Source organism: Anabrus simplex, chromosome 7 (assembly GCF_040414725.1).
Source record: "Anabrus simplex isolate iqAnaSimp1 chromosome 7, ASM4041472v1, whole genome shotgun sequence".
NCBI lineage: Eukaryota > Metazoa > Arthropoda > Insecta > Orthoptera > Tettigoniidae > Anabrus > Anabrus simplex.
In genome coordinates this window covers 59,451,087-59,477,523 of record NC_090271.1, presented here as the reverse complement: position 1 = coordinate 59,477,523, position 26,437 = coordinate 59,451,087, and the positions used below count along the sequence as shown (strand labels likewise).

The 26,437-nt window shown below is 37.4% G+C and overlaps 1 protein-coding gene across 1 annotated transcript in view; it reads left to right on the top strand.

Annotated features, from left to right (window-relative positions):
• The window catches only part of LOC136877239 (dimethylglycine dehydrogenase, mitochondrial), a 95,383-nt gene that overhangs the window by 26,807 nt on the left and 42,139 nt on the right, over positions 1-26,437 (top strand). The window contains exons 7-11 of the mRNA XM_067151099.2: positions 3,925-4,176; positions 10,820-11,015; positions 14,619-14,818; positions 24,432-24,573; positions 24,650-24,801. Coding sequence (XP_067007200.2) covers positions 3,925-4,176; positions 10,820-11,015; positions 14,619-14,818; positions 24,432-24,573; positions 24,650-24,801 — 942 coding nt within the window. The remainder of the gene's footprint in view (positions 1-3,924; positions 4,177-10,819; positions 11,016-14,618; positions 14,819-24,431; positions 24,574-24,649; positions 24,802-26,437) is intronic.

Below are 26,437 nucleotides of genomic sequence, written 5' to 3'. Positions count from 1 at the left end.
CTGTACACAGAGGCACTGGGTAACCCACAAAAGAAACGCACAATTTACACACTCAGCTTACGATTTATTTTTAATTTGCAAACTAAAAGAACACTAATTGCTGGTAATGAAATAATGTTTACTTTGCAAAATTTGGACACAAATCCAGCATATGGTTTTTGCATACAAATATCTTTTGTTCACTGCAAATAATAAAAATTTTAGACTCTTTGGACATTTATTACACATTCCAGACCTGGGACTGATTAGTGTTGGCTGGCTGGGTATTGTAACTACCATTATTTACGTAATAGAAAGGTGGATTCCTCTGCATGTTCATGGGATTTCCAGTCTTTGTTATACTCAGGATCTCATTAATTCTTTTGCCAATATGAAAATAGATTAATCTGACGAATGAAAGGAAAATATATATTCTGTCACATCATCTTCTTTAACAATGTTTATTTCTGTCATCTAGAGCATCGACGAAATCATCAAGGATATCAAGCTTAGACCTATATGATTGTGATAAAATCTGTGCACCGCTTTCAAAGCAATCAATTTTAAACAAACTTAAAACAAAGTACAAAGGTTAAAAAAGGATGAAAAACCAAACTGGCTACAAAGAAATCATGTTTCATTAACCATACACCGGAGAATTGTATGTCCCAAACATATATTTTTATATACAAGCAGTCATCACTCATTATAGGCGTTGCAAACAACCAAATTACTGCAAATTAAAAATTCCCTGGGGCACTCAGTTCCCTGGTGTACGGTTCCAAGGTTAACTATATTTTAAGTTGCTTGCCCTTCAGTCATGGTGTAGCAAACCTATCTCTTCTCTGGAGGCCCCTGCTTCAATTCTTTTCCCAGTCAGGGAATTTTTCCTGGATGTGAGGACTGGTTCGAAGTCCAAACCTACGCAAGAACAGTTGAGGAACTATCTTACATGAGATAGCAGCCTCATTGTAGAAAACCAAGAATAACAACTGAATGGATTCATTGTACTGACCATGTGTCACCTTATAATCTGCAGGCCTTGGGGCTGAACAGTAGTTGCTTGGTAGGCCAAGGCCCATCAGGGTCTGTAGCGCTATGGGTTACAAAATATATATCTACAAAGGTATTTCTTGAAAAATTTAACACCACCACAAACTACCACTTTGGTGTTTGGGTCATTGGTCCATAGACTTGTTTGATGCAGCCTCCCATGTCACCCTATCCTGTACTAAACTTTTCATTTCTACGTAACTACTACATCCTACATCTACTCTAATCTGTTTGTCATATTCATATCTTGGTCTACCCCTGCTGTCTTACCACCTACATTTCCCTCAACAGCCAACTGAACAAGTCCTGGGTGTCTTACGATGTGTCCTATCATCCTGCTTCTTCTGGTCAAATTTTGCCAAATTGTTCTCCTTTCACTAATTCAGTTCAGTATTTCTTCATTTGTTATTCAATCTACCCATCTCACCTTCAGTATTCTTCTGTAACACCACATTTCTAGAACTTCTATTCTCCTTCTTTCTGAGCTATTTATCATCCGTGTTTCACTTCCATACAATGCCACGCTTCAGACGAAAGTCTTCCAAAACATTTTTCTAAATCCTATATCAATGTTCAAAGTGAGCAAATTTCTTTTCTTAAGAAAGGCCTTCCTTGCTTGTGCTAGTTTGCATCTTATCCCCTCCTTACTTCCACCATTGTTAGTTATTCAACTACCCAAGTAACAATATTCATCTACTTCCTTTAAGATGTCCACCTCCATGGCTAAATTATTGGCATGTTGGTCTTTGCTCACAGGGGTCCCGGATTCGATTCCTGGCAGGGTCGGGAATTTTAATCATCATCAGTTAATTTTTCTGGTATGGGGGTTAGGTGTATTTGTCATCTTCATCATCATTTCATCCTCATCATGACGTGCAGGTCACCTACAGGTGTCAAATCAAAAGACCTGCACCTGGCAAACTAAACATGTCCTTGGACACTTCCGACACTAAAAGCCATACGCCATTCCATTTTCCTTTAAGACATCATTTTGTAATCTAGTATTTTCTGCATCATCTGACTTCATTCAACTGCACTCCATATCTTTTGTTTAAGATTGATGCTGTAGCTCAACATTTCTGTTATCAGTTCAAATTCATGGTCTCAAGGAAACCATAGTTTGATTAGGATGTTAGCCTTAGGGGATGCAGAACTGCATTCCTGAGCATAGTTATTTAGTGTATAAAGAAGCTGAGCGAATCAAATCATATTCTACTGTTTGCGAGTATAAAACAATGTGGAGGAAAGAAACACTGTGCATTAACCTGACAAACTACACTTACAGATTCTTTTTACTATGAGTCAACTGTTATGCCTACAGAAGGTGGAATGATTGATGTGTACAAACACCACCCAGTCATTAGTCACTGCGCAGGTCACCTTCTGATATACCGCAGATAATCTGTAATGTGGGGGTGAAGTATGTCTTCCATCAACCATGTTAAATCAGGCTACTGCAGTGTGGCATTTTGAGAACTAATTGAATAGATGAGTTTGAAAAGAAGTCGTCTCCATTGAATCTAATTGTACAGGAGAGATGAAAAACTAAATTTTTCAATACTTATTTAACATACAGGGCTTTTAATTTATTTTTCATTAGAAAATGCCTGGTTAATCAAGCTCCCATCTCCATAATGGTGTAACAATACTTATTGTTTTAGTTGTAAAAAGTAGAATTTGGAGATGACTTGTTTTCAAACAAAACCTTGAAATGTATTTTATGTTTTATTTTATTATATACACCTCAGATTAAAAAACACAATTATTAATCTTTAAATTAGTAATCAGCTGTAGAATAATATATAGGCATATTATAAATCAGTACAGTACTCTATAGACAATGTCAATATGCTCCTAAAATGTTAATGAAATAGTATCAACACAAATAAAGTCTATAGATTCAGAAATCCTCTTAGAGCATGGTTACAGTCTGTGGTACTAAATTAAGTCTTTAGATTGTCCAGCTCTATGGCTAAATGTTTAGCATGCTGTCCAGGTGGTCCCAGGTTCGACTTCCAACAGGGTCAGGGATTTTAACCTTAATTGGTTAATTCCGATGGCTAGGGGGCTGGGAGTGTGTTTTGTCTTAAGCATTGGAAATCATCCTAGGTAGGACCCCGACTTGAAAGACATGCACCAGGCCTCTCCAGAGGTCACACACTGTCATCAAGCCTCTAGATTCAGAAATCCCCTTATGGCGCATGAGAGCCTGTGGTTGGTCACTTACAAATTTTTTTTCATAGAAAGGCAAAAATTCATTTGAAATATATTGTAGAACTTACTTGATGTCCGCAATTTTCTTTCAGTCATGTCAACTTTTCCAGAATATGCTCCATTTATTGGTAGTGAAGTTACATTTAGGAAATTTTTCTTATACAAAACAAATATTAATATGCATGTGAAATGAGATATTTCCACTTAAGTGTCAAGCTTTTGTAACTAAAACTGCTATAATTTAATACCTGAAATTGCAGTTTCTCATTTCTTGTTGTTCCATGTGAATATTTTGAATATTTCCCAGTTTAGTAAGAGAACAGATCATCTCCTGGATATAACATGTTTTAAAAAAGAGATTTTACTGCTCAATATTTTCTATACCTGTTAGGAAGAGCTGACTTGTTTTCAGCCTAAACAGTGTGGGTACATTAGTAGAGTTGAGAATTAAAAGAAATTAAATTTCATAAGGAGTGAAAATGACTGGTTTTCAAACTCATCGATTCAGTTTGAAAATGAATTCCTAACAATCATTCTTGAAGTTGTATTACTAGTACTGTATTGTTTATGTTACTGTGGAAATATGAACGATCATTCTTTCAGATGAGATGAAACCTCTCAAACACTTGCTATACAGTGATGTGTATTGATAGTGCAGTATCTTGTTCTCTTTGTCAGGTTTCTGGGCTCGTGAAGTTGGCCAACTTGCTGGTTTGGACCTGCCCCTCGTTCCAATAGAACACCAGTATCTGGTGACAGCACCAATACCAGCTGTCAACGACATGAAGAAGGAACTGCCGGTACTGCGCCATTTAGACGGTTCTTTCTACCTGCGTCAGGAGCGAGAAAACTGCCTGCTGGTTGGGCCCTATGAGTCTAAGGAGAGTATGAAGATGTGTGAAGACTGGGCACTTAATGGTGTACCTCAAGGTACAGCCCCTTGCCTAAATTAATAGTGTGTGTTTTTATTCCTTGTTTAATAGTATGTTATAGTGTAATATTTATATTGAACTTGTGTGTTCGACAGACTGAAAAACTTTAAAGTTGCATTTAGCTGAGTCCTTCTTAACACATTGACGACGGGCCCCAAACGGGGGCTGCTACCCCATGTAGACAGGATAGTTCAAGCCTCCAAAAGGAAATTACACTGCTGCATTCAAACTAATGTAACTCGAATATTATTCAAGATACCTACCTCAAACTTCGATCATGTACTCACTACATTGCTTAGTAGTCTGTACGGTGTGATAACTTTCAAAATGATACTCTTTGTGGCTCCATTTAATAGTCTTTCTAAACACTGTATAATAGGAATGCCCTGTTTGTGCCTTTCGTGTACTTATTGTATTCAAGTATATAAGGATTTCTCTTTACAGTTCCTCTCCGTTCAGTGTTAGCTATTAATCATTAGAAATATCTAACTCACTGTCACTCGCTACTTCTTATAACCGGTGTGAACATAATTAAACACAATTAACGGTAGGCGTCGGCAACTGAATACGCCGCACCATGTTGACATCCGCACCAGATCTCCAGACAATAGCTTTACATATCCAACATTATTTTATTAAGTACATGAAGGTTTAAGGAAAGAAAGGTGCAGCGATAATTCACATTCCATGGCTACACTATTTGGAACTCCTAATCTCGCCCAAAATTTCATCAATAATCAAGGAAATACAAGGTGCATAAAAGCGAGAATTCTCCTAGCCCGGCACCTATTGTCGGCTGTCACCTATCATCAGCTAAGAAACTATGAGAATAATCAGAGCTTATCACCCATAGGGCACATCAGACAATGAATCTGAATATAAATATTGAAATACTTTGTCGTCACATAGGGCACGTTGCCTTGGGTGCGCCATTTTGTACAATGATTCTTCGCGCGCGTAAGAACACCCTTATATATATATATATATATATATACACACAAAGTTTTCATGGCTACAAAGACCGTACAATTAAATAAAATAATTACATCGACACTAAAGTCTACGATTCCTCTACTCCTTGACATGATTGAAAGTAGTTAAAATTATAGCCAACAGATAGCACAACAAGCTACAAACGATGCCTGTGTGTAAAAACAGAGATCCCTGGGGCCGGTCAACTACCGCTGGCCGCAGTACTACGGAGATCTCTGGGGCCGGTCATCAACGTGTTATCAAAAAAGCTAGGTTAATTGGCTCAGACAGTTGAGGCGCTGGACTTCTGACCCCAACTTGGCAGGTCGATTCTGGCTCAGCCCCGTGGTATTTGAAGGTGCTCAAGTACATCAGCCTTGTGTTAGTAGATTTACTGACATGTAAAAGAATTCCTGCTGGACTAAATTCTGGCACCTCAGCTTCACTGAAAACTGTAAAAGAGTAGTTAGTGGGACGTAAAGCCAATTACATTACTCTTTGAAAAAAAGGAGAATAGCATGCAAAGTAGTGGACCCTGCAGTATTGCGGGAAAAATGTTGGGAAGAACAAAACCCTTTGTTTCTTTCATCATATGATAACATTTAAAAAAACAGTATGAGTATGTCCGTATAGTATCTGTGACTATTTACTGTGTCATTAAAGAAAATGTGAGATATTTGCCTTGCAGTTACAGCATACTGTACACTTACTTTGTTGTCATGTAATGGAACTTCATGAATTAACTAGGGATTTTCTCTCCTCCAATACCTATTATTCTGTGAAGCTATGTCACCTGAAACCATGCCTCATCAGAAAAAGTTATCAAATATGGACCAACAATGCCATCAACAATGTTCTGTAAAACTCAGTTACAGAAATTAACATGTTTTTCATCATCACGGGTCTATAATAATTTCGTGTGGCTATTTCTAGCTGAGTGCAGACCTTGTAAGGCAGACCCTCCGATGAGGGTGGGCGGCATCTGCCATGTGTAGGTAACTGCATGTTATTGTGGTGGAGGATAGTGTTATGTGCGGTGTGTGAGTTGCAGGGATGTTGGGGACAGCATAAACACCCAGTCCTAGGGCCACTGGAATTAACCAATGAAGGTTAAAATCCCTAACCCAGCTGGGAATCGAAGCCGGGACCCTCTGAACCGAAGGCCAGTACGCTGACCATTCAGCCTATGAGTCGGACGTCATGGGGCTGTAATTCATGCACAACAGTCATTCTATAAGATTTCGGTTTATGAAGTTTGGTGGCCATATGGCCCGAGGCTTTTGAAACACCAACTTTCTGCACAAATACAATTTATTTGGAGAGCTTGAAAATGATGCACCGGTTTCATCAATTTTTTTTCCATCAGATTTCTTTGTTTTTGTGAGGAATTTTAGTGATTAGTGATCCCGTTGTTCTCAGTTTATTAACAATAAGTCTAACAGTTTCTCCACATGGAATTGTAACACCAGGTAATTTTACCTGAAATTGTCTACACACCTCTCTACATGAGTCAGGTTTTACATACAGTAGAACCCCTATTTAGCGTTTTTCTAGGGACCGTAATTTTTTAACCTTAAATGGGGGTTAACCTTAAATCAAGGTTTCAGTAGAAAACAAACTTTTTCCACAAACCTTTGTCTGTATTGACAAATTGCATCATCACTCATTATTATTTTACACAATGACAACAATAAAACAAGGACATACCCACCCTACACACTATACTGTAATTACAACTATTTCTGTAACACTAATACAATAGTCAAAGATCGTAGATTCCCAGCACACTATAAAATGATAACACATATTTACATGACAACAATATATTGAGCTACTTTGCCTGTACACAGTACATATTTACACAACTGTCAGAACCACATTTTTTTTAAATAATCAAAGATGGTAGTCTGCTTTTTAGCACTGTTGGATTTTACATTCACAATGTCCATTTCCAATTGGTTTAGTCCATCCATAACAGAGCTGTCAACTAATGGGCACATTTGCGTTTCTCTCCACTTCCCGAATCAAGTCCACTTTATCTGCAACACATAGAGTTTTTCTTTTTGCTACCATAGTCAACTTCACTAAAACAATGAACTAGAGCAAACTGACATGGATAATCCACGCGATACACAATAGACGATCTGATGTCAACTTACGTAAACTGCTGCTATACTCTAATGCTGCTACAGATGTACACTCGAACAGAGCTCAGCCGCGTACTGCGTTCATGTAAGCAAAGCATCGCGAGTGTGTGAACATTGTGTTATCGTTAGTGTTCACTGCGGTCAGCTAAGTTCAAGCTCGCTTGTGCTGTAGCGAGGAATCGATACGGAAGATGATCGATCACGTTATGTAAACACTGGGGTTGAGAGTATGAATATTGATAACGGAGAAACTAACATGGCCCAAATTTGCCCATAGCAATGGATGAATCAGTGAAAGGGTTCTTATTGTAACTGAAGGATATTGCACACATTAATATAGGAATTTTCCAAGGGCATAATATATTGTCATTACTTCTTTGTACTGCAGCAGCCGTGGTTGGATGTGTATCAGAGTTTGACATTTCTCTTTAGCACTACATGTCCGTGCTCTAAATTCCTCTTATGCCTTGAAACCCTTAGCAATCTAATGCCGTCTCTTCCATACAGTCTTAATGTCCCATAACCATAACGAATGGAAATAAATACTTGCGAATTTTAAAATTTCCTAATGCTAAATGCAGGTTTTGCCATAATGTTAATTACATTAAATTGAATATAAAATTGCATTGTTCTTATGGCGTAATTTTCGGTCCTTGAAATTTCTTCCCTTAAGTGCGGGTTTACGTTAAATCGAGGTCACGTAAAATTGGGGTTATACTGTATGTGTCGTGTATAAAACTTCTTTGTTCAAGTGTGAATCTCTCAGTTGGCATTGCAATAGATTCATTTGATTATTTGCCATGCTAATTAACTGATAATTCACACACATTCTGAATTTTGAGACACTTGTAAAAATCTTACACAGCCCAATGAAGTGTATCACTGAAAGAGAATGAATTTTAAGAATCTTACACTGCAAGATCAAGCGAATAACTGAAAAGGATACATGTGCAAGACTGTGACCTTCACGGACAAGCTTCAGCATGCTTCCTTGCCACAGGCAACTCCAGCAGCAAACCACTTTGCATGTACGTGCTGTTACGTTTTAATATTGTTTGAACATTTTTTACGCTTCAGACTCTTGATATACTGATTGTAGAGCAGCAAACCCTTTTTAGTGCTGTGGGAACTCATATGATATTAATTTCTGTTTCTTGGGTTATAATTGCAAATTTTGCTGTTATATGCAGTCAATGTTTTGTTGTGCTGTTTTAATTTATTTTATTTAAACTTTCTTCATTTGAGGCCTGCCATAGACAAAGTATAGTATATAATCAATTATTTATTTTTAAAAATGACATTCGTAATATTAACCATAATTGTTACAGACTATAAAGATGGTTCCTCAGAATAAAAATAGATCCTCTTAAGGAAGTGAGATGAACTGAATTTAGCAGTTCCTTGTCCAAACCTTGGCTCATCCTGGCACTGCTCCCGCACACTAATCATAAGACCATACTTATAATATATAATATATAATATTATAATATTTAATGGTTGGATCATAAACGGCAGTGTCTACTTCCCCAGTGTGACCACTGTGTGACTCAAATAGAACAGTAGGATCCATGATCACTCCGCTCTTGCACGATAGTTTGAAAGCAATCATGTCAATGTGTCTATTACTTCCGACAGTGGCCAATCCATGCTTCTCTTCATAAACCAGGAAGCCTTTTATCCTCATATCTTCTGCCACCATGTCTGAACTTACAGGCACCCAGAACATGTGCAAGGGTTTTGTGTTCTCTGCCACAGCAGCGGCAGAGGGTATTGATCTGGGATCTCTCTGGCAGGAAATGGCAGCTGAACAACGTTATATACTAGCTTTAGTACCCATCGTTGGCGGGACAATCACATAGCAGGTGCAAAATTTTGTAACTCCGCAGCTAATTTCTGCCCATATTCAGGCATGCTGTTTTAGTCAGGATGCATCTATTGGAGATGAGTTGCAGCAGAAGAGACAAATCACACCATAACAATGGGCAATGTAATTGTTGATCAGTTTTATGAGCTTTCGATATTGTAGGCCTTCAAGAAGTAAGTATAAATAACCACCTAATCGATACTTTATTAATGCCTCAGGCAAAATTGAATAAAACCACTAAGTGGTCGAAACATGTCCTGTAAGTTTTAATTTTATTCAATTTTGCCTGAGGCATTAATAAAGTATCGATTAGGTGGTTATTTATACTTACTTCTTGATTAAACATCGATACGGTCATGAAATGGACAACTTTTAATTGTAGGCCTTCACAATTAGTTTTTTTTTTTTTTTTCAAATTTGGGTTATTAGAGCATTTAATGTAAAGGCAGTCCTTCATTCTTTCAAGACTCCCTCTTGTCTTGTTCTTTGTGATAGTTCCTTTACGATTTTTTTATAATCATAATTTTCCTTGTCAATACGGACTGATGACCATGTGGTTTTACACCTTAAGACAATAATGACAAAAACCATTGTCAGTTAACACAATTAAACAATATTTCTATGTTAGCAATACTGAGCATTGATATAGACTAAGTAACAAAAGTCTAAATTCATCAGTTCCATTATCATAGTCGGTATGGTAAAATTGTATAAGACATAAATGATTGGAACATTTATTGTATATAACTTTCGTTATGTAATACTTTTTAATAGGAACAATGACATAGGTACAATATTTACAAAATTCAATTTTAGGCACCTTCCTCTAAAGAACCATTTCATCTAGCGTGAATAAAAATTATTTACAGCCTAGAATGTAGTACCTTATTCCAAAACTTTACATACTAATTTTTGTTAAATTCTCTTCAGCCATTTTCTCATGATGCCCAGACTATGTGGAAAAATAAATTGTGATTGCCGTGTGTTTTTCATTAAATGAATTATTTAAAAAAATCCTGTTTATATTACATCCCCCCTCATAGATTATATACACACACTAACATCAACCCTATACAACTGTTCCATAAATCAAGTGAGGATGTATTACACCATAGTACGCTTTCAGTAAGCAAGCTTCACATTTGGGAGATGCTGTCCTGAGAATGGTTTTCTGTGTTTTCCCATTTTTACTTCCAGGCAAATGCCAGGACAGTTCCTATTCATAGGCACAGCTGATCCTTCCATCTCCTTACCTATTTTCATTCACCATTGTTCATTTCATCTTTGTTACCTCCTCATGTGAGTTCGGCATCAGGAAAGGCATCCAGCCTAAAAATAAGCTATCAAGAAACATGACTAAGGGGTAGAGTTACATATAGTAATGTGAACTATTTTATTTAAGTGTGAGATCAGTATAAGAACATTTTAGTCTTAAGAACAGGTAGTAACACACCAATCCTTTTCCGCAAATATAACTACAAATAGAGTTATGTAACCAGGTAAACTTATTCAACTTCTAAGGGATAAAACTGTAATTACAATAATAGTGCAGAATATTATTCAAATAAATTTATTATCTGTTTGAGTCTCATTTCATTTGACTGGTAGGTCATCCAAACTGAGAAAACAAGTTTTGACTCATTGTTTTGCTGTTGCAGGCTTTGGTAAGGAACTGTTCCCATCTGATGTTGATCGCTTAAGCCCTCACCTTAAGGTGGCAATGGAGCTAGTACCGTGTTTGTCTACTGCCAACATTCAGACTGTTGTATGTGGACCTATTACATACACTCCTGATCTGCTGCCAATGGTGGGCCCCACTCGCTTGCCGGGCATGTGGCTTGCAGTTGGATTTGGGTAAGCACAGATTATAATATACCTTTCTACATGTTTATTTATCTTCTTGACAAATTCTTCAGTCTCTTCATGTTATCATTTCTACCTTTTATAATTTGCCATTCCTATCTATTTTATCAGTGTAATATGTATTAGTGTGGTATTCGAAACAATTTACTTTGTTCATTGAGTAAATTATCGATGTCTACATTTGCTATACTCAAGATCAGCTGATTAGGTTAGGGCCTAAGGCACGGATACATCTGACAGTCACTGGTTGTTCAATCTAATTTTTTTCCAACCTAAATTGCTCAGCCTAAATTATTCTTACTTCTCTGTTCTATATTTGTAGTAGTCGGGTCGATTCATTTTTGGACTGGTATGAAAGAGTTGTCATAGTTTGTGTTTGTATCAAACACGCAAGCATCATATATGATTTATACTTCGAACACTAAGTGAAGTTCCTGCAGATACTTGTGTTAATAGCACTTTACTGGGATGGTACATGTGTTGAAACCTCATATTGTTTTAGTTATAGGTATGAGTTATGTGAAATTTGACCTCGATCACCGTCCGTGTGATAGTGATTACATGACCAAATTTTCTCCTGTGGAAATTAGTTGAACGTGGAAGGTTCAATGTCGTACTTAAACTGCTCTTTTAATGTCCGTGTGGATGGCGGATTAGAATTCACTCATGGTAACCTCTGCCTGTCGTAGAAGGCGACTTGAAAGCCGAGTGACTCCTGGGATAAGGAGTCCTCCTCCACCATGCCAATGACCGCTTAGGAGGGTGGATGAGCAGGTAAATGTTCTGGGTAATCTCTTGTCCTTGAGATGGGAAACCATCCCCAAAGGCAGGAGAACCTTTAGGTCAATGGCATGAGGATGTAGAAAGCAATTTGAAACTACTATATTAAATATATGATAGTTGATTCTACTGATCATGGAAATCGGAAGCCAAGATCTGGCAGGAGTGAGAACAACAGTGAGGCCTCTCTGGTCTATCATCCTGCAAAATCCTTGCAAGGAGAATAATAAATTGTTTATTGGTACATGGAATGTAAAAACATTTGCTCAAACTGGGAAAACTGGAGGAACTAAAAAATTCAATGGTAAAGAACAGCTTAGATGTTCTAGGTGTATGTGAGACAAGATGGGACAGCAATGGTGACTAGAGCTTCAAGGACTTTCAAATAATTCATAGTGGCAACAATAGAGCCGTAAGTAGTGGATTAGCAATTGTATTAAGTGGTAAATGGGTCCACAATGTTGAGAACACTTATTATATTAATGACAGAATCCTATTGGTGAAAGTAAAAGCCAGACCAGTAGACTTGGTCTTAATACAAGTGTATTTCCCCACTGGCAACAGTAAGGATGACGATGTAGAAGAGATGTATGAAAACGTTGAAGAACTATTTGAAATTGTGGACAGGAATGCCAATGTTATTTTGATGGGTGATTTTAATGCTTCCGTTGGTTAAAATGAAAATGTTCAATACATTTGTAAATTTGGTCTGGGAGAAACAAATTCAAGAGGCAGAAGACTGTTAGAATTTTGTGGACAATACAAGATTGTTATATCAAACACATGTTTTGAGGTTCCCAGAAGAAGACGTTTGACTTGGAAGGCCGCTGGAGATATAAGAAGACACCAGATTGACTATATAGTGGTTAAATAGGGGTACAGAATTCAAGTGAAATCCAGTTGTAGTTACCCAGGTGCTGAAATCGACAGTGATCACACTCTTGTTGCAGCTAAATGTGATGTCAGATTCAAGAAGTTCCAGACACTCAGACAGAAGAAGTGGTGCTTAAATAAACTTTTAAATTGTAGCGTGTTACAAACAGTCAAGATGCTACCAAAGTGAAGAAAGATAACTTGGGATGGCATGATATAAAAAGTGTCTTAGAGACAGCTGCCACGGAAGTCCTTGGCAGAGCACAATTAGAATCAAGAAAACCATCGATGACCTCAGAAATTCTAGAGCTCACTGAAGAAAGAAACAGATTAAGGATATGCAATTTGAACAATACAAAGAATTAAAAACTGGATAACAATGAAGTGCCAACTAGCCAAGGACAACTGGATGAAAAAAGGATATTCTGATAAAGCTTACTTTAAGATAAAATCTCTGGGCTACAAGGAAAGAATTAAAAGCAATGTGGTAAAATATAAAGATGGAAACTGCTCTTTCAAATCAAAAATGTAAGTGACCAATGAAAAGAATACCTTGAAGACTTACCGGTATATATAATGGACAAGATATTGTCAATATTGAAGAATATTTGGAGGATGTGGATTCAGTTCAAGAAGTTGACAGAGAAGCATCCATCTCTACAGCAGAGTTCAATGCAGCACACTCTAAACTAAAACAAAACAAAGGCACTGGTGTGGATACCATTCCAGCAGAAATCTTGAAAAACTGTGATGATACCATGAAAAAAGGTTTGTTTGAAGTTATTGTTCAATGCTATGAACAAGGAACCTTACCAACTAATTTTATTAAAAGTAGAACAATTACATTCCCAAAAAAGGAAATGCATGTGATTGTTCGGACTATAGAACATTAGCAATCCTTTCTCATAGAATTTATTTATCATCAAAAAGACAGAATTAGAAGGAAAATAGAACAACAATTGGATAATGATCAATATGGCTTTAGAACACAGAAAGGAACTAGGGAGGCTATATTAGCAATTACGTCAAATTTTGGAAAGAGATAGAAATCAATAGGAAAACTTATGTAACATTTATTGACTTGGAAAAAGCCTTCAATAATGTTGAGTGGAAATTACTTTTTCAAGTAACGGGGAATATGGGACTCAACTGGAAAGACAGATGCCTTATTCTAAATCTATATAAAGCTCAAACCACGGAAGTTAATATTGATGGTACTGCAAGAGAAGCAAAAATTAGAAGAGAAGTATGACAAAGCTCTCCACTGTCACCAGATATCTTTAACCTGTTCATAAATATGATGGTTTATAGGCTGTGATAGCTCTTAAATATAATATTTCTTATACTTTTACCATCTATCTTCCTCCTCTATGCATTTCCTCCTCATAGTCTCGCAACTGGTGAATAGTGTAAAAGCTATGACAAGGGCTGTGTAATGTAACTTAAAAGTTTTCCAGTCTGTCGAACACACAAGTTAAATACAAATATTACACTATAACCTACCTGTAAAAAAGCACATTTTATTAAACAAGGAATAAATTAAACAAAAACAATTAAAAAGGGCTGCGTAATATTGCCTCCATGGCTCATACTAAATTTATGAAGTTAATTAAAAGTAAGCAGATCATCTCAGAGAGTTTTAAACTACTGCATAATATGATATCATCATACTGAAAACACTATGAGTGGGAAGGAAGTTACCGTGACCTTACTTAAGGTACAGCCCTGGCATTTCCTTGGTGTGAACATGGAAAACAATGGAAAACCATCTTCAGAGCTGCCAACAGTGGGGTTCGAACACACTATCTCCCAAATGCAAGCTGTTAGCTATGTGACCCAAACCATGCAGCCACTTGCTCGGTGGAACTATAAACAACCCCACGTACAGTGTGTGTTTTCAGTGGTAAGTTTTCATTGTTGAGCTTTGTTATATGTTTACAGATATGGAATAATTCATGCTGGTGGTGTTGCTCAGTACTTGGCTCAATGGATACTGAGTGGAGAGCCTCCATATGAAATGATTGAACTTGACCCGGGACGATATGGAACTTGGACTGATATGAAGTACACCTTTTCCAAAGCCAGGGAATCTTACGGAATGAACAATGCAGTTCCATTCCCTCATGAGGAGAGAATGGCTGGTAAGTTGTTCCTCACAGCTGTAGGAAATGTCACTGCCTGCAGTCAAACACTCATCACATTATTGGATTAATTGATAGAAGAAAAATATTTCTCATCTACTGTATGTCCAAGGTTCTTCTTCATTCATTTTGTTGCATGTTAACAACAACAAAAATTGTTACTGATCTGCATTTAAGGCAGTCACCCAGGTGGCAGATTTCCTATCTGTTGTATTCCTAGCCTTTTCTTAAATGTTTGCAAAGAAATTGGAAATTTGTTGAACATCTCCATTGGTAAGTTATTCCAAACAACTTTATTTTCATATAGTGATCTTTCCTACTTTTAAAGACACCACTCAAACTTATTCGTCTACTAATTCATTCCATGCCATTTCTCCACTGACAGCTCAGAACATACCACTTTAGTTGGGCAGCTTGTCTCCTTTCTCCCAAGTCTTCCCAGCCTAAACTTTGCAACATTTTTGTAACTCTACTCTTTTGTCGGAAATCACCCAGAACAAATCGAGCTGCTTTTCTTTGGATTTTTCCAGTTCTTGAATCAAGTAATCCTGATGAGGGCTCCATGCACTGGAAGCATACTCTAGTTGGGCTCTTACCAGAGACTTATATGCCCTTTCCTTTACATTCTTACTACAACCCCTAAATACCGTCATAATCATGTGCAGAGATCTGTACCCTTTATTTACAATCCCATTTATGTGATTACCCCAACTAAGATCTTTCCTACTATTAACACCTAGGTACTTACAATGATCACCAAAAGGAACTTTCACCCCATCAACGCAGTAATTAAAACTGAAAAGACTTTTCCTATTTGTGATACTCACAACCTCTAAAGTTAAAAACTTCATGGCCGTTCCGTATTGAACTGAGAATCACAAGAGTAATTTAATATCATGGAATCCTCCTTTTCAATACATACAAAACTGTTGCACATAAATTATATTACAACATTTTTATTATTATAAAGGTACCGGTTTTGACATGTTTTCAATGTCATCATCAGCCTTACATAAAACCAAGCAAGAGAATAAATCCACATATAGCAACAATACACACATACTAGGTAAAATTCATATAATGTCACATTTAAAATAGTTCATATATAATATCTGAGGATGCTACGCATTGGCAGCGTAATAGTCTTGTGTTGTGTTGGTACCATACATGAGTTGAGGCACTTTCTGTTAAGTTGTGCTTTGGTATGATAAAACTTTATGAACACGTTAAAATCTTGGTATCTTATTCATAGAGAAATACAGCACTGAGGAATAATCTGAGCACTGTTGGTGGCATAGTCTTCTTACCTTAAAGTTGTACTATGTGCGTCGGAAGGTAGCTTTTAGTGTACATGTAGGTCCTAGGATGATATGTAGGACCAAGGTTCCTCAGTTCAAGTGAAATGTGAAACCTAGAGAAATCCACATTAAAATCAGCTCTCCGTTTTCTCTAGGTTCCGCGTTCTGCTTGAACTGAGGAACCTCAGTCCTACATATCATCCTAGGACGTACACGTACACTAAAAACCACCTTCTGACGCACATAGTACAACTTTAAAATAAGAAGACTATGCCACCAACAGTGCTCAGATTATTCCTCAGTGCTGTATTTCTCTATGAATAAGATACTTACCAAGATTTTAACGTGTTCATAAAGTTTTATCATACCGAAGCAGAACTTTACAGAAAGTGCCTCAACTCATGTACGGTATCAAAACAACACAAGACTATTACGCTGCCAACGCATAAAATCATCAGATATTTTATATGAACTATTTGAAATGTGTCATTATATGAATTTTACCTAGTATGTGTGTATTGTTGCTATACGTGAATTTATTCTCTTGCTTGGTTTTACATAAGGCTGATGATGACATTGAAAACATGTCGAAACCGGTACCTTTGTAATAATAAAAATGTTGTAATATAATTTATGTGCAACAGTTTTGTATGTATTGAAAAGGTGGATTCCATTATATTAAATTACTTTTGTGATACAACCTGACTTTTAACCCTGTTTATCAACTTACCATTGCTTACTGTCCATATCACAACGTTATCGAGGTCATTTTGCAGTTTCTCACAATCTTGTAACTTATTTATTTATTACTCTATACAGAATAACATCATCCACAAAAAGCCTTATCTCTGATTCCACTTCTTTACTCATATCATTTATTTATATATAAGAAAACATAAAGGTCCAATAATACTGCCTTGAGGAATACAGGGTCAGATAAAGCTTTGCTTACTCTAATTTTCTGAGATCTATTTTCTAGAAATATAGCCACCCATTCAGTCACTCTTTTGTCTACTCCAATTGCACTCATTTTTGCCAGTTGTCTCCCATGATCTACCCTATCAAATGCTTTAGATCAGTTAATCGCAATACAGTCGATTTGACCCCCTGAATCTAAGATATCTGCTGTGTCTTGCTGGAATCCTACAAGTTGAGCTTGAGTGGAATAACCTTTCCTAAACCTGAACTGTCTTCTATCAAACAAGTTATTAATTTCACAAACATGTCTAATATAATCAGAACAAGGTAGATAATTAAACTCCAGAAACAGGAAGCATTTAACTTATAAAATTTATTGTCTAATTAATTAATCTGCACATTAACACTCACAGACATACCGGGATCACTACTCACACATTACAGTACAGATCACACAGTTACACAGTTCGCACTCTCTCTCTCAATTGTCTCTGTTCATTCACTATCGGTCTTTGTCCACTGCAATCCCGGTTTCACTCAGTCACACGGTTGCTCTTGTTGCTACTGTCACAGTCCTCAGTTCACAGCCTGCACACATCAGCCTCGCAGTTCAGGATGTTGTACACTGCCCGTTCACTCCAGTAGAACCTCTGTTCCCTGTCCCCCTACTGATATCTGGTGTTCTCTTCCACACCACTTCAGCACTCAACATTCACTACACACCAGCTGGCCCAAGAGTCTCCGCACAATGACAGACAAGCAGAACAAATACTCTGCAGCCTGTCAACTCACTCTCAGATTGTTGGCATTTAACTCACTGATGAAACTCAACTAACTCACGCTGAATCCACAACTGACCTGAACTCACAGGTCTCACCTGACTTACATACCTGGGCCAGTCATTCCAGAACAGTCCAGACACTGGACATATCCAGAAACGTCGCAAAGTAGAAGACTCCAGGTTAATCGTTCTTGTAATTTCCATTTTGCCGCCGTGCCTCACAGGCAAATAGAGAGGGGGCCAGCCTTGCACCTAGGTTTGATCGTAAGTGGTGTGGCTTGGAAGGAATGGATAGGCACGATGGGGACGTCACTGCTTCATGCTCTGGTCCCGCCCAAAGTAGGAGATTGAAATGGCAGGGATGGAGGCCACTTGCATTGCAATATTATAACAGTTTTATTAAATTAATCTGAAAACAGTGAAGTTTTAAGCTTGATGTTGTTGTTGAGTAAGCTGGGTACCTGGCTCATGTAATAAATGTGTGTTTGATTCACCTGGAGGACATGAGTCTGATTCTTGCAGGAAATATAGAAACCAGAAAGCTTGAGCAAGCTTATGACCATGTGTGTAGAAACAAGGTATGGGAAGCCTTACAGAAAAAAAGGTGTCGAGGAACAGACTGTAGAAAGAGTGATAGAGATGTATAATGGGAGTGTCAGTTGTGTGAAAATAGGCTGGTTTGAGCAAAAAGGTGGATTAAAACAAGGAAGTCTTCGTAGTAACAATGGACGAGATAATGACAAAAGTGGCAAGGAAAATTGGAGAAGATTGGATAAGATGAGAAATGAGAAGGTTCGAGATATAGTAAAAGAAGTGCCAATACAGAATGGGATAGAGGCATCTAGACTTAGATGATATGGATACATGAAAAGAATGACAGAGGAAAGGATACCGAGGAGGATGCACAAAATGGAGATAACAGGTAAACGACCAAGAGGAAGACCAAGAGACAGGTGGATAAAAGGAGTGGAAGAGTGTGTACAGAGAAGAGGAGAGGACTGGGCAAGAGTGACTAGGGAGAAGTGGTGGGAAGACAAGAGGAGATGGAGAGGCTTATGCTCCAAGCAGACTCGGCCAACAGCTGGAAACTGCAGATGATGATGATGATGATGACTTCCATGAATGAATGTTCAAGCACTCATGGTATTTCTGTTTTGGACCTGTTATGCTGGTGTACAGCTGAAATTCAGAATTTGACCAGATGAGTGAGAGTCTCTCATTTACCCAACACCCAACTCCTTTTCGTAAAACCGTTCCCCAGGATCCCAGAGAGTTTTGTTAAAAGAATGAACAGATCATATGGACACAGACCTCACCTTGAATAAAATGTAATTATCAGAATTATCAGGCCTGAAATACCCTCTTTAACACATTAGCTGCCATGAGAGTCTGACCAGACCAACACCCTAGGTAACTCTATAAAGATTCCCTCTGGTCTGATTGGGTGATTACAACTGTGTCTCATGCATTGACTAGGCACAGTCTAGTGGAGGTTAAATAAAACAGGATTGTGCACTTGCTCCAATGCTATTTGCACTGTATGTGGCTGCAATGCTCTATAAATCACCTACAAACAATCCAACCATAGAGATCAGATACCATTTTGATGGAGATATTTTTAACATAGCTCGATTTGGCTTCCCGAGCCTAACTCAGGTTACAAAGATTACTAAAATGCTGTATGCAGATGATGCTGTGTCACCTGTACTCACACCAGAGGAGTTACAACAGTCAGTTAACGGCTACAAGAGTTCATGTGATCGATTTGGTCTCACAATTAACATCCAAAATACTAAGCTCCTAGCACAATCTTCACCAGGCACAGCCCTTCCACAATTCAACATCTCCATCTCAGTTCATCACTGTAACAGGTAGTCCACTTCTCATACCTGTGTAGTACCCTAGCTGTGCGCTGTAACTGTGAAGAGGATGTGGAGAAGAAAATTGGTGCTGCCCATGCAGCATTTGAAACAATGAAATTGAAACAAGAAATAAAGTGGTTCAACCTATTCAATACAAGGAAAATAAGAAATGTAATGTTACATCCTTATTTGATTAAAAGCGGTACTGGTTTCGGCTAATATTCTGGGCCATCAACAGATGATTAAATAAAATATAAAGCAATGCATAGGAAAACAATAAGTAAAGGATAAGTCTTTCACTAAAAGCAGTTCAAGAAGCACTATAACACTATAGGGATTAGCACTGCGTGATGTAAGATTCTAAAATCCAGAAGAAGTCAAAGGTCAGTCATGTAAATGAAGCAAGGTGCAAGTTCTTGAAGAGCAGCATAACATACGTAATGTCCGGCACTGTGCTTCAAAATTTTTATGAGAATTAGTGAATAGTTCAGTGAACATGCCTGCAAATACTGCTAGCCATGAAGTTATAATATAATTTAATAAATTAGAAGTCCTAAAATTATGTAGAAGTCGAAGATAAGTCACTTAAACGAAGTAAATGCGAGTACTTGAAGAGCAGCACAACATACGTAATTTCCATCCGGCTCCATGGCCAAATGGTTAGCGTGCTGGCCTTTGGTCACAGAGGTCACAGGTTTGATTCCCGGCAGAGTCGGGAATTTTAACCTTAATTGGTTAATTTCGCTGACACAGGGGCTGGGTGTATGTGTCGTCTTCATCATTATTTCATTTTCATCACGACACGCAGGTCACCTACAGGCGTCAAATCAAAAGACCTGCGTCTGGCGAGCCGAACTTGTCCTCGGACACTTCTGGCACTAAAAGCCATACGCTATTTCATTACGTAATTTCTGGCACTGTGCTTGTAAATGCTAATGAAACTTGGTGAATAGTTCAGTGATCGAGCCTGCAAATGCTTCTAGGTGTGAAAATATATAATACAATTTAATATAATAATTGAAGTATATATTAATGTTTATAGAATCTTGTATGATAGATTCTTTAGAGACGCAGAACAGTTGACATAAAAAAAATTGTGAGGAGAAAATGTTAAAAAGCGCAATATTGGAAAAAAATGAAAAACGCATATACACAGTGTGTTATTTCTTGAAGATAAGAGTTCAGGTCGTATTTGAGGTAGCGTAAGATATGAATTTAAATTTGAATGTTGTAATGATCTGAACTGTAGGTGGTATTAGAGTATACAGTTCATTAGGAATTTTTTTTGAGAGGGAAGGTGAAAAAAAAAGGTAGGATAAGGTAATAAAGGAGGAAGATTAGTAGATAAGAGAAGATTAATAGAACTGGAAGTTGAAAGAAGATAGGAAAGGATAGCATAGGGAAATAAAGGAGGAATAGTTTAGGGTGGGTTAGGTGGATGGGTTATTGGAGGTAGAAAATGTAGGTAGGAACTGTGTAAGGCATGGGTTTAGAAATTTAGCATTTTTGAGAAGAAGAATTAGGAAGTTATAAACTTCATGGCCATTCCGTATTGAACTGAGAATCACAAAAGTAATTTTATATAATAGAATTCACCTTTTCAATACATAACTGTTGCACATAGGTTATGTTACAACATTTTAATTATAATGGTACCAGTTTTGACACGTATACAATGTCATCATCAGCCATAGATAAAACCAAACAAGTGAATAGATTTACATATAGCAATAAGACACACAGACTAGATAAAATTCGTAAATTGTCGCATTTAAAATAGTTCATGTAACATAACCTATGTGCAACAGTTATGTATTGAAAAGGTGGATTCTATTATATAAAATTACTTTTGTGAAGAATTAGGAAGTCGAATAGAATATTGGGTTTTTCAGAAATGTCATTTAAATTGAAATTAGGGCGAAGTATTGGTCAAGGTGAATAAAATAATTTTCAGTAGTGTTTAAAAGGAGGCCTTTGTTAATAATTTTAAGTATTTTTATGTCTTTTTCAATATTGGTGAAATTATGTTTAGAGTCTTGTATGTGTTGTCCTATTGCAGAGAATCTGTTATATTTAATGGCGTTGATATGTTCGGAGTAACTTATATTAAAGTTGAATCCAGTCTGTCCAATGTACAAGGAGCTGCAGTTGTTACATCTGAATCTGTATACTCCAGCTTTAGAAAAAGCATTAGATTTATTTAATGATTTAGAGTTGTGTAATATATCAAGATATTTGTTTTGGATGATTTCTGACTTAAGAGTAGCATTACAAAAATGCTGCAAAGTTTAGGCTTGGGAGACTTATGAGAAAAGAGACTAGCTACTCGACTAAAATGTTCTGAGCTGTTAGTGGCGTGGAATGACATTAGTAGACGAATAAGTTTGAGTGGTGTTTTTAAAAGGAGGAAAGATCACAGTACAAAGATGAAGTTGGAATTCAAGAGAACGAATTGGGGCAAATATTAATTTATAGGAAGAGGAGTTAGGGATTGGAATAATTTACCAAGGGCGATGTTCAATAAATTTTCATATTCTTTGCAATTATTTAAGAAAAGACTAGGTAAACACAGATAGGGAATCAGCCACCTGGATGACTGCTATAAATACAGATCAGTCATGATTGATTGATTGATTGATTGATTGATTGATTGATTGATCAATTTATTTATTTATTTATTTATTTATTTATTTATTTATTTATTTATTTATTTATTTATTTTCCCTCCACATATTTTTGGTAAGGCAACATTTTAAATAAAATTTACTCACAGTAATAACATTTTCTTGTTGAGTAAAATCATTATTTTAAAAAATTAATTCAGTTATGTATTTGCATTTAATAATTTAACTATCTGTGAGTACCCGTGGGCATTTACATGCCAACTGGCAGGAGGAAACAAGGTGTTCTCAGGAACTGCTTTGCCAAAATGAGTAACATTTGCTTCATTACTCTGTTGAAGAATAAGAGCAAGAAATGCTTAAGATGTTTTGTTCAAATATAACTTTGTATTACTTTTTGACAAATTAACATCATTAAATCTTATCTTACTGTATTTTTTGATATCTTAAAAACCTGTTGTAATATTTTTATGTTGAAATATAGATGTTACTTTTGTGGAGATAATAAAATCTTGTTGTCTGTTTCAGCCAAATTCTCCATAATCTCATTTTTCTTTAATTTTTGTATCTCTTTCTTCTTGTTCATCAGTGCTCGTTGGCTGTTGCTCCACTTTTTTCATCCCAGTATAATGAACAAATTTTGATTGTTGAAAAATGTTATTTTGGTATTACTTTTTAACTCAGCTGTATTGATATAATGCCAGCTACATGGTCCAGGACAGTGGTTCTCAAACTGTGGTACGTGTATCCCTAGGGGTACGCCTGAGACTTTTAGTGGGGTACGCAAGCAGCCTTCAGGGTAAAAATGAAGAAAAATTGAAATATGGAAATAAATAAGAAGAAAGTTAAACGTGTATATATGGAGCCATGCTTCACTTGAAAGTTTCAACTGCACTACAATACATCAGAAAACTGTGTTGCGCCATGCAGGCCACCCATACCATTGAAATTTTGATAATTAGTAATGTCTGAATTCCAGAATTAAGGTAGAAAATTTTTCATCCTCATTTATTAATTTGATATTGAGGCTAAAATCTAGCATTTTGTGAAACTTTCATACAAACAAGGTATTCTGTGTTCCTTTATTATTATTATTATTATTATTGTCTTATGCTTGATACAGGCACAATCTCTAAAATTTCTTGTGATGTATTATAAAAAAAAGATTTAATTTCACAATCTCATCCTATTTATGATATGTATTTAAAAGAATAGAGCCTCCGTGCCTCAGGCAGCAGCATGCTGGCCTCTCACCACTGGGTTCCGTGGTTCAAATCCTGATCACACCATGTGAGATTTGTGCTGGACAAAGTGAAGGCAGGACTGATTTACTCCGGGCACTCCGGTTTTCCCTGTCATATTTAATTACAGCAGCACTCTCCAATATCATTTTATTTCATCTGTCATTCAGTAATCATTGCCCCAGAGGAGTGTGACAGACTTCAGCAGCCGGCACAATTCCTATCCTCACCACTAGATGGGGGCTTCATTCATTCCATTCCTGACCCGGTCGAATGACTGGAAACAGGCTGTGGATTTTCATTTAAAAGAATGGTCTCTAATCAATTAATAATGCCTCAATAACAAAGTCAGGTAATCATATTTTTTAAACCTATCATATAGGTATTTTTGTGTGTGGGGGGGGGGGGGGGGGTACATTGAACTTTCAGCCATAAATGAGGGGTGCAGTCACATAACAGTTTGAGAGTCTCCAGCCTAGGAATAGTGAGACTGCCTCTTACCCAGAAGCTTTGGGTTTGATGCCAAGCCAGGGATTTTTATGTGGATCTGAGGGCTGGTTTGAGGTCCACTCAGCCTCAGTGAGAAAAATTGAGGAGCTATCTGGTGGTGAGAAAGCAGCCTTGGTCTAGAAATTCAAGAAAAACGGCCAAAAGTATTTCATATGCTGACCATGTGTTACCTCCTAATCTGCAGGCCTTCAGGCTGAGCAGGAGTCATTTGGTTGACCAAGGCCTATCAGGGCTATATTACCATGGAGCTTGTTCATTTTTTGTATTAGTATAATGAAGTAAACAGTTACTGAAATATTTTTGGGGGATTCAACTTTCTGATCAAGAACATAATAAACTGTATGTGTTATCACTGTTGAACAGTCTTATGCTCTCCATGCAGGACGCCCAACTTCTCGCCTCAGTGGTCTGCATGACATTCTGCTTGAGAGAAATGCTTTCATGTCTTTCCATTCTGGTTGGGAGCAACCGGCCTGGTTTTCACTCACCTCGGAGAAACCATCATACCAGCCTAGTTTCCGTAGGTATGACCTTGATATGTGAATATTACTATTATAGTTACCACTCGTTGCTCCTCCTGATAATGATTTTTAATTCCAGAACCAACTGGCATGAAGCAGTGGAGAGAGAATGGGACTTAGTCATGAAAAATGTAGGAATTATTGATTTATCCCCATTTGCAAAATTCTACTTATCTGGTTGTGATGCTACAAGATTCCTAAATGATGTGACTGCAAATGCTATCCCTCAAGGTATGTTTCAAGTGTCCTATTAATAGAAAAGAATATGTTTACTTCCATTTCTCAGTCAACATCTTGTTTAATTCCTTCAAAATTAAATTTTATACTTTTGTACTTTATCATCATCTTTAGAAGTATTGCTTCTTTGATGGAGCCACTCCATTACTAATGATTAATGGAAAGGAACAAACTTATGATAAATCATGTCTCCTATGTAGTAAGACATGAACACATTAATAGGAAAAACACAATGACAGGTCAGCATCAAGAGAGTGAATCACTAGAAAAGGAGACAGGTATAAATATGAATCATCATCATCATGTCCGGCTCCATGGTTAAATGGTTAGCATGCTGGCCTTTGGTCACAGGGGTCCCGGGTTCGACTCCCAGCAGGATCGGGAATTTTTAACCATCATTGCTGGCACAGGGGCTGGGTGTATGTGTTGTCTTCATCATTATTTCATCCCCATCACGATGCGCAGGTCGCCTACGGGTGTCATATCAAGAGACCAATGCCCGGCGATCCAAACTTGTCCTCGGACACTCCCATCACTAAAAGCCATACGCCATTTCATTTCATATATAATTATCATCATCTTGAACCAGCTCCAGTTTCCCGGGTGTGGTGAATGAGTGTTCTCCATTTACTTCTGCCCATGTAGAGGTTTTCTTCCTTAACCTGCTGCAAATCCAGGCCTCGTCATTTCTAATCTGATCGATCCATGGCCGACCTCTTGATCCTTTGCCTTTGGTTTCCTTCTCAAACCACACTCTAGCTGTTCTTTGTGGATCCATTATTTTGAGATGACCGAACCATTTCAGCCTGGCTTTGACACAGATCTCAATAAGGAATTTTTTCATTTGGACAAGATGGCATCTCTTTTTGTTTTGCTAGTGGCTTTACGTCGCACTGACACAGATAGGTCTTATGGCGACGATGGGATAGGAAAGGCCTAGGAGTTGGAAGGAAGCGGCTGTGGCCTTAATTAAGGTACAGCCCCAGCATTTGCCTGGTGTGAAAATGGGAAACCATGGAACACCATCTTCAGGGCTGCTGACAGTGGGATTCGAACCCACTATCTCCCGGATGCAAGCTCACAGCCGCGCGCTCCTAACCGCATGGCCAACTCGCCCGGTAAATGTCATCTCTCATCATTTCTTATTTTGTCCCCCCTTGTTTTCTGAATCATGGTTCTTAAGAACTTAATTTCCACTGTGTGTAGTTTGCTGATATTGCTGTTAGTTTGGATGCAGGTTTCTAGACTGTATGTGGGAATGGTACACAAAAACCCCTTAGAGTACTAATTTTGATCTTAATGGAATTTGCTTATCCCAAAGAAGAATAAATATGAATATTGTGCAAAAATGTAGTTAAAAACAAACTGTGATTTCAATACAAATTCAATGAAGGCCATGATGGAATTTAATGGTGTATCAGTATGTATGTGTGTGTATGCATGGGAGCAAATGGTGTGTCGCTTTTTACATCATGTGCTGTGTAAATATTAATTGCAATGTAATAATATCCAGCCCATATATGTTCAGTCCAATTACCTGAAACAAGTTACCATGTGCCTTTGAAACGTTAATAACTGCACTACATACTGAGATAATAGTCAAAACTTAAAGCATTAGGAAGCAGACTCA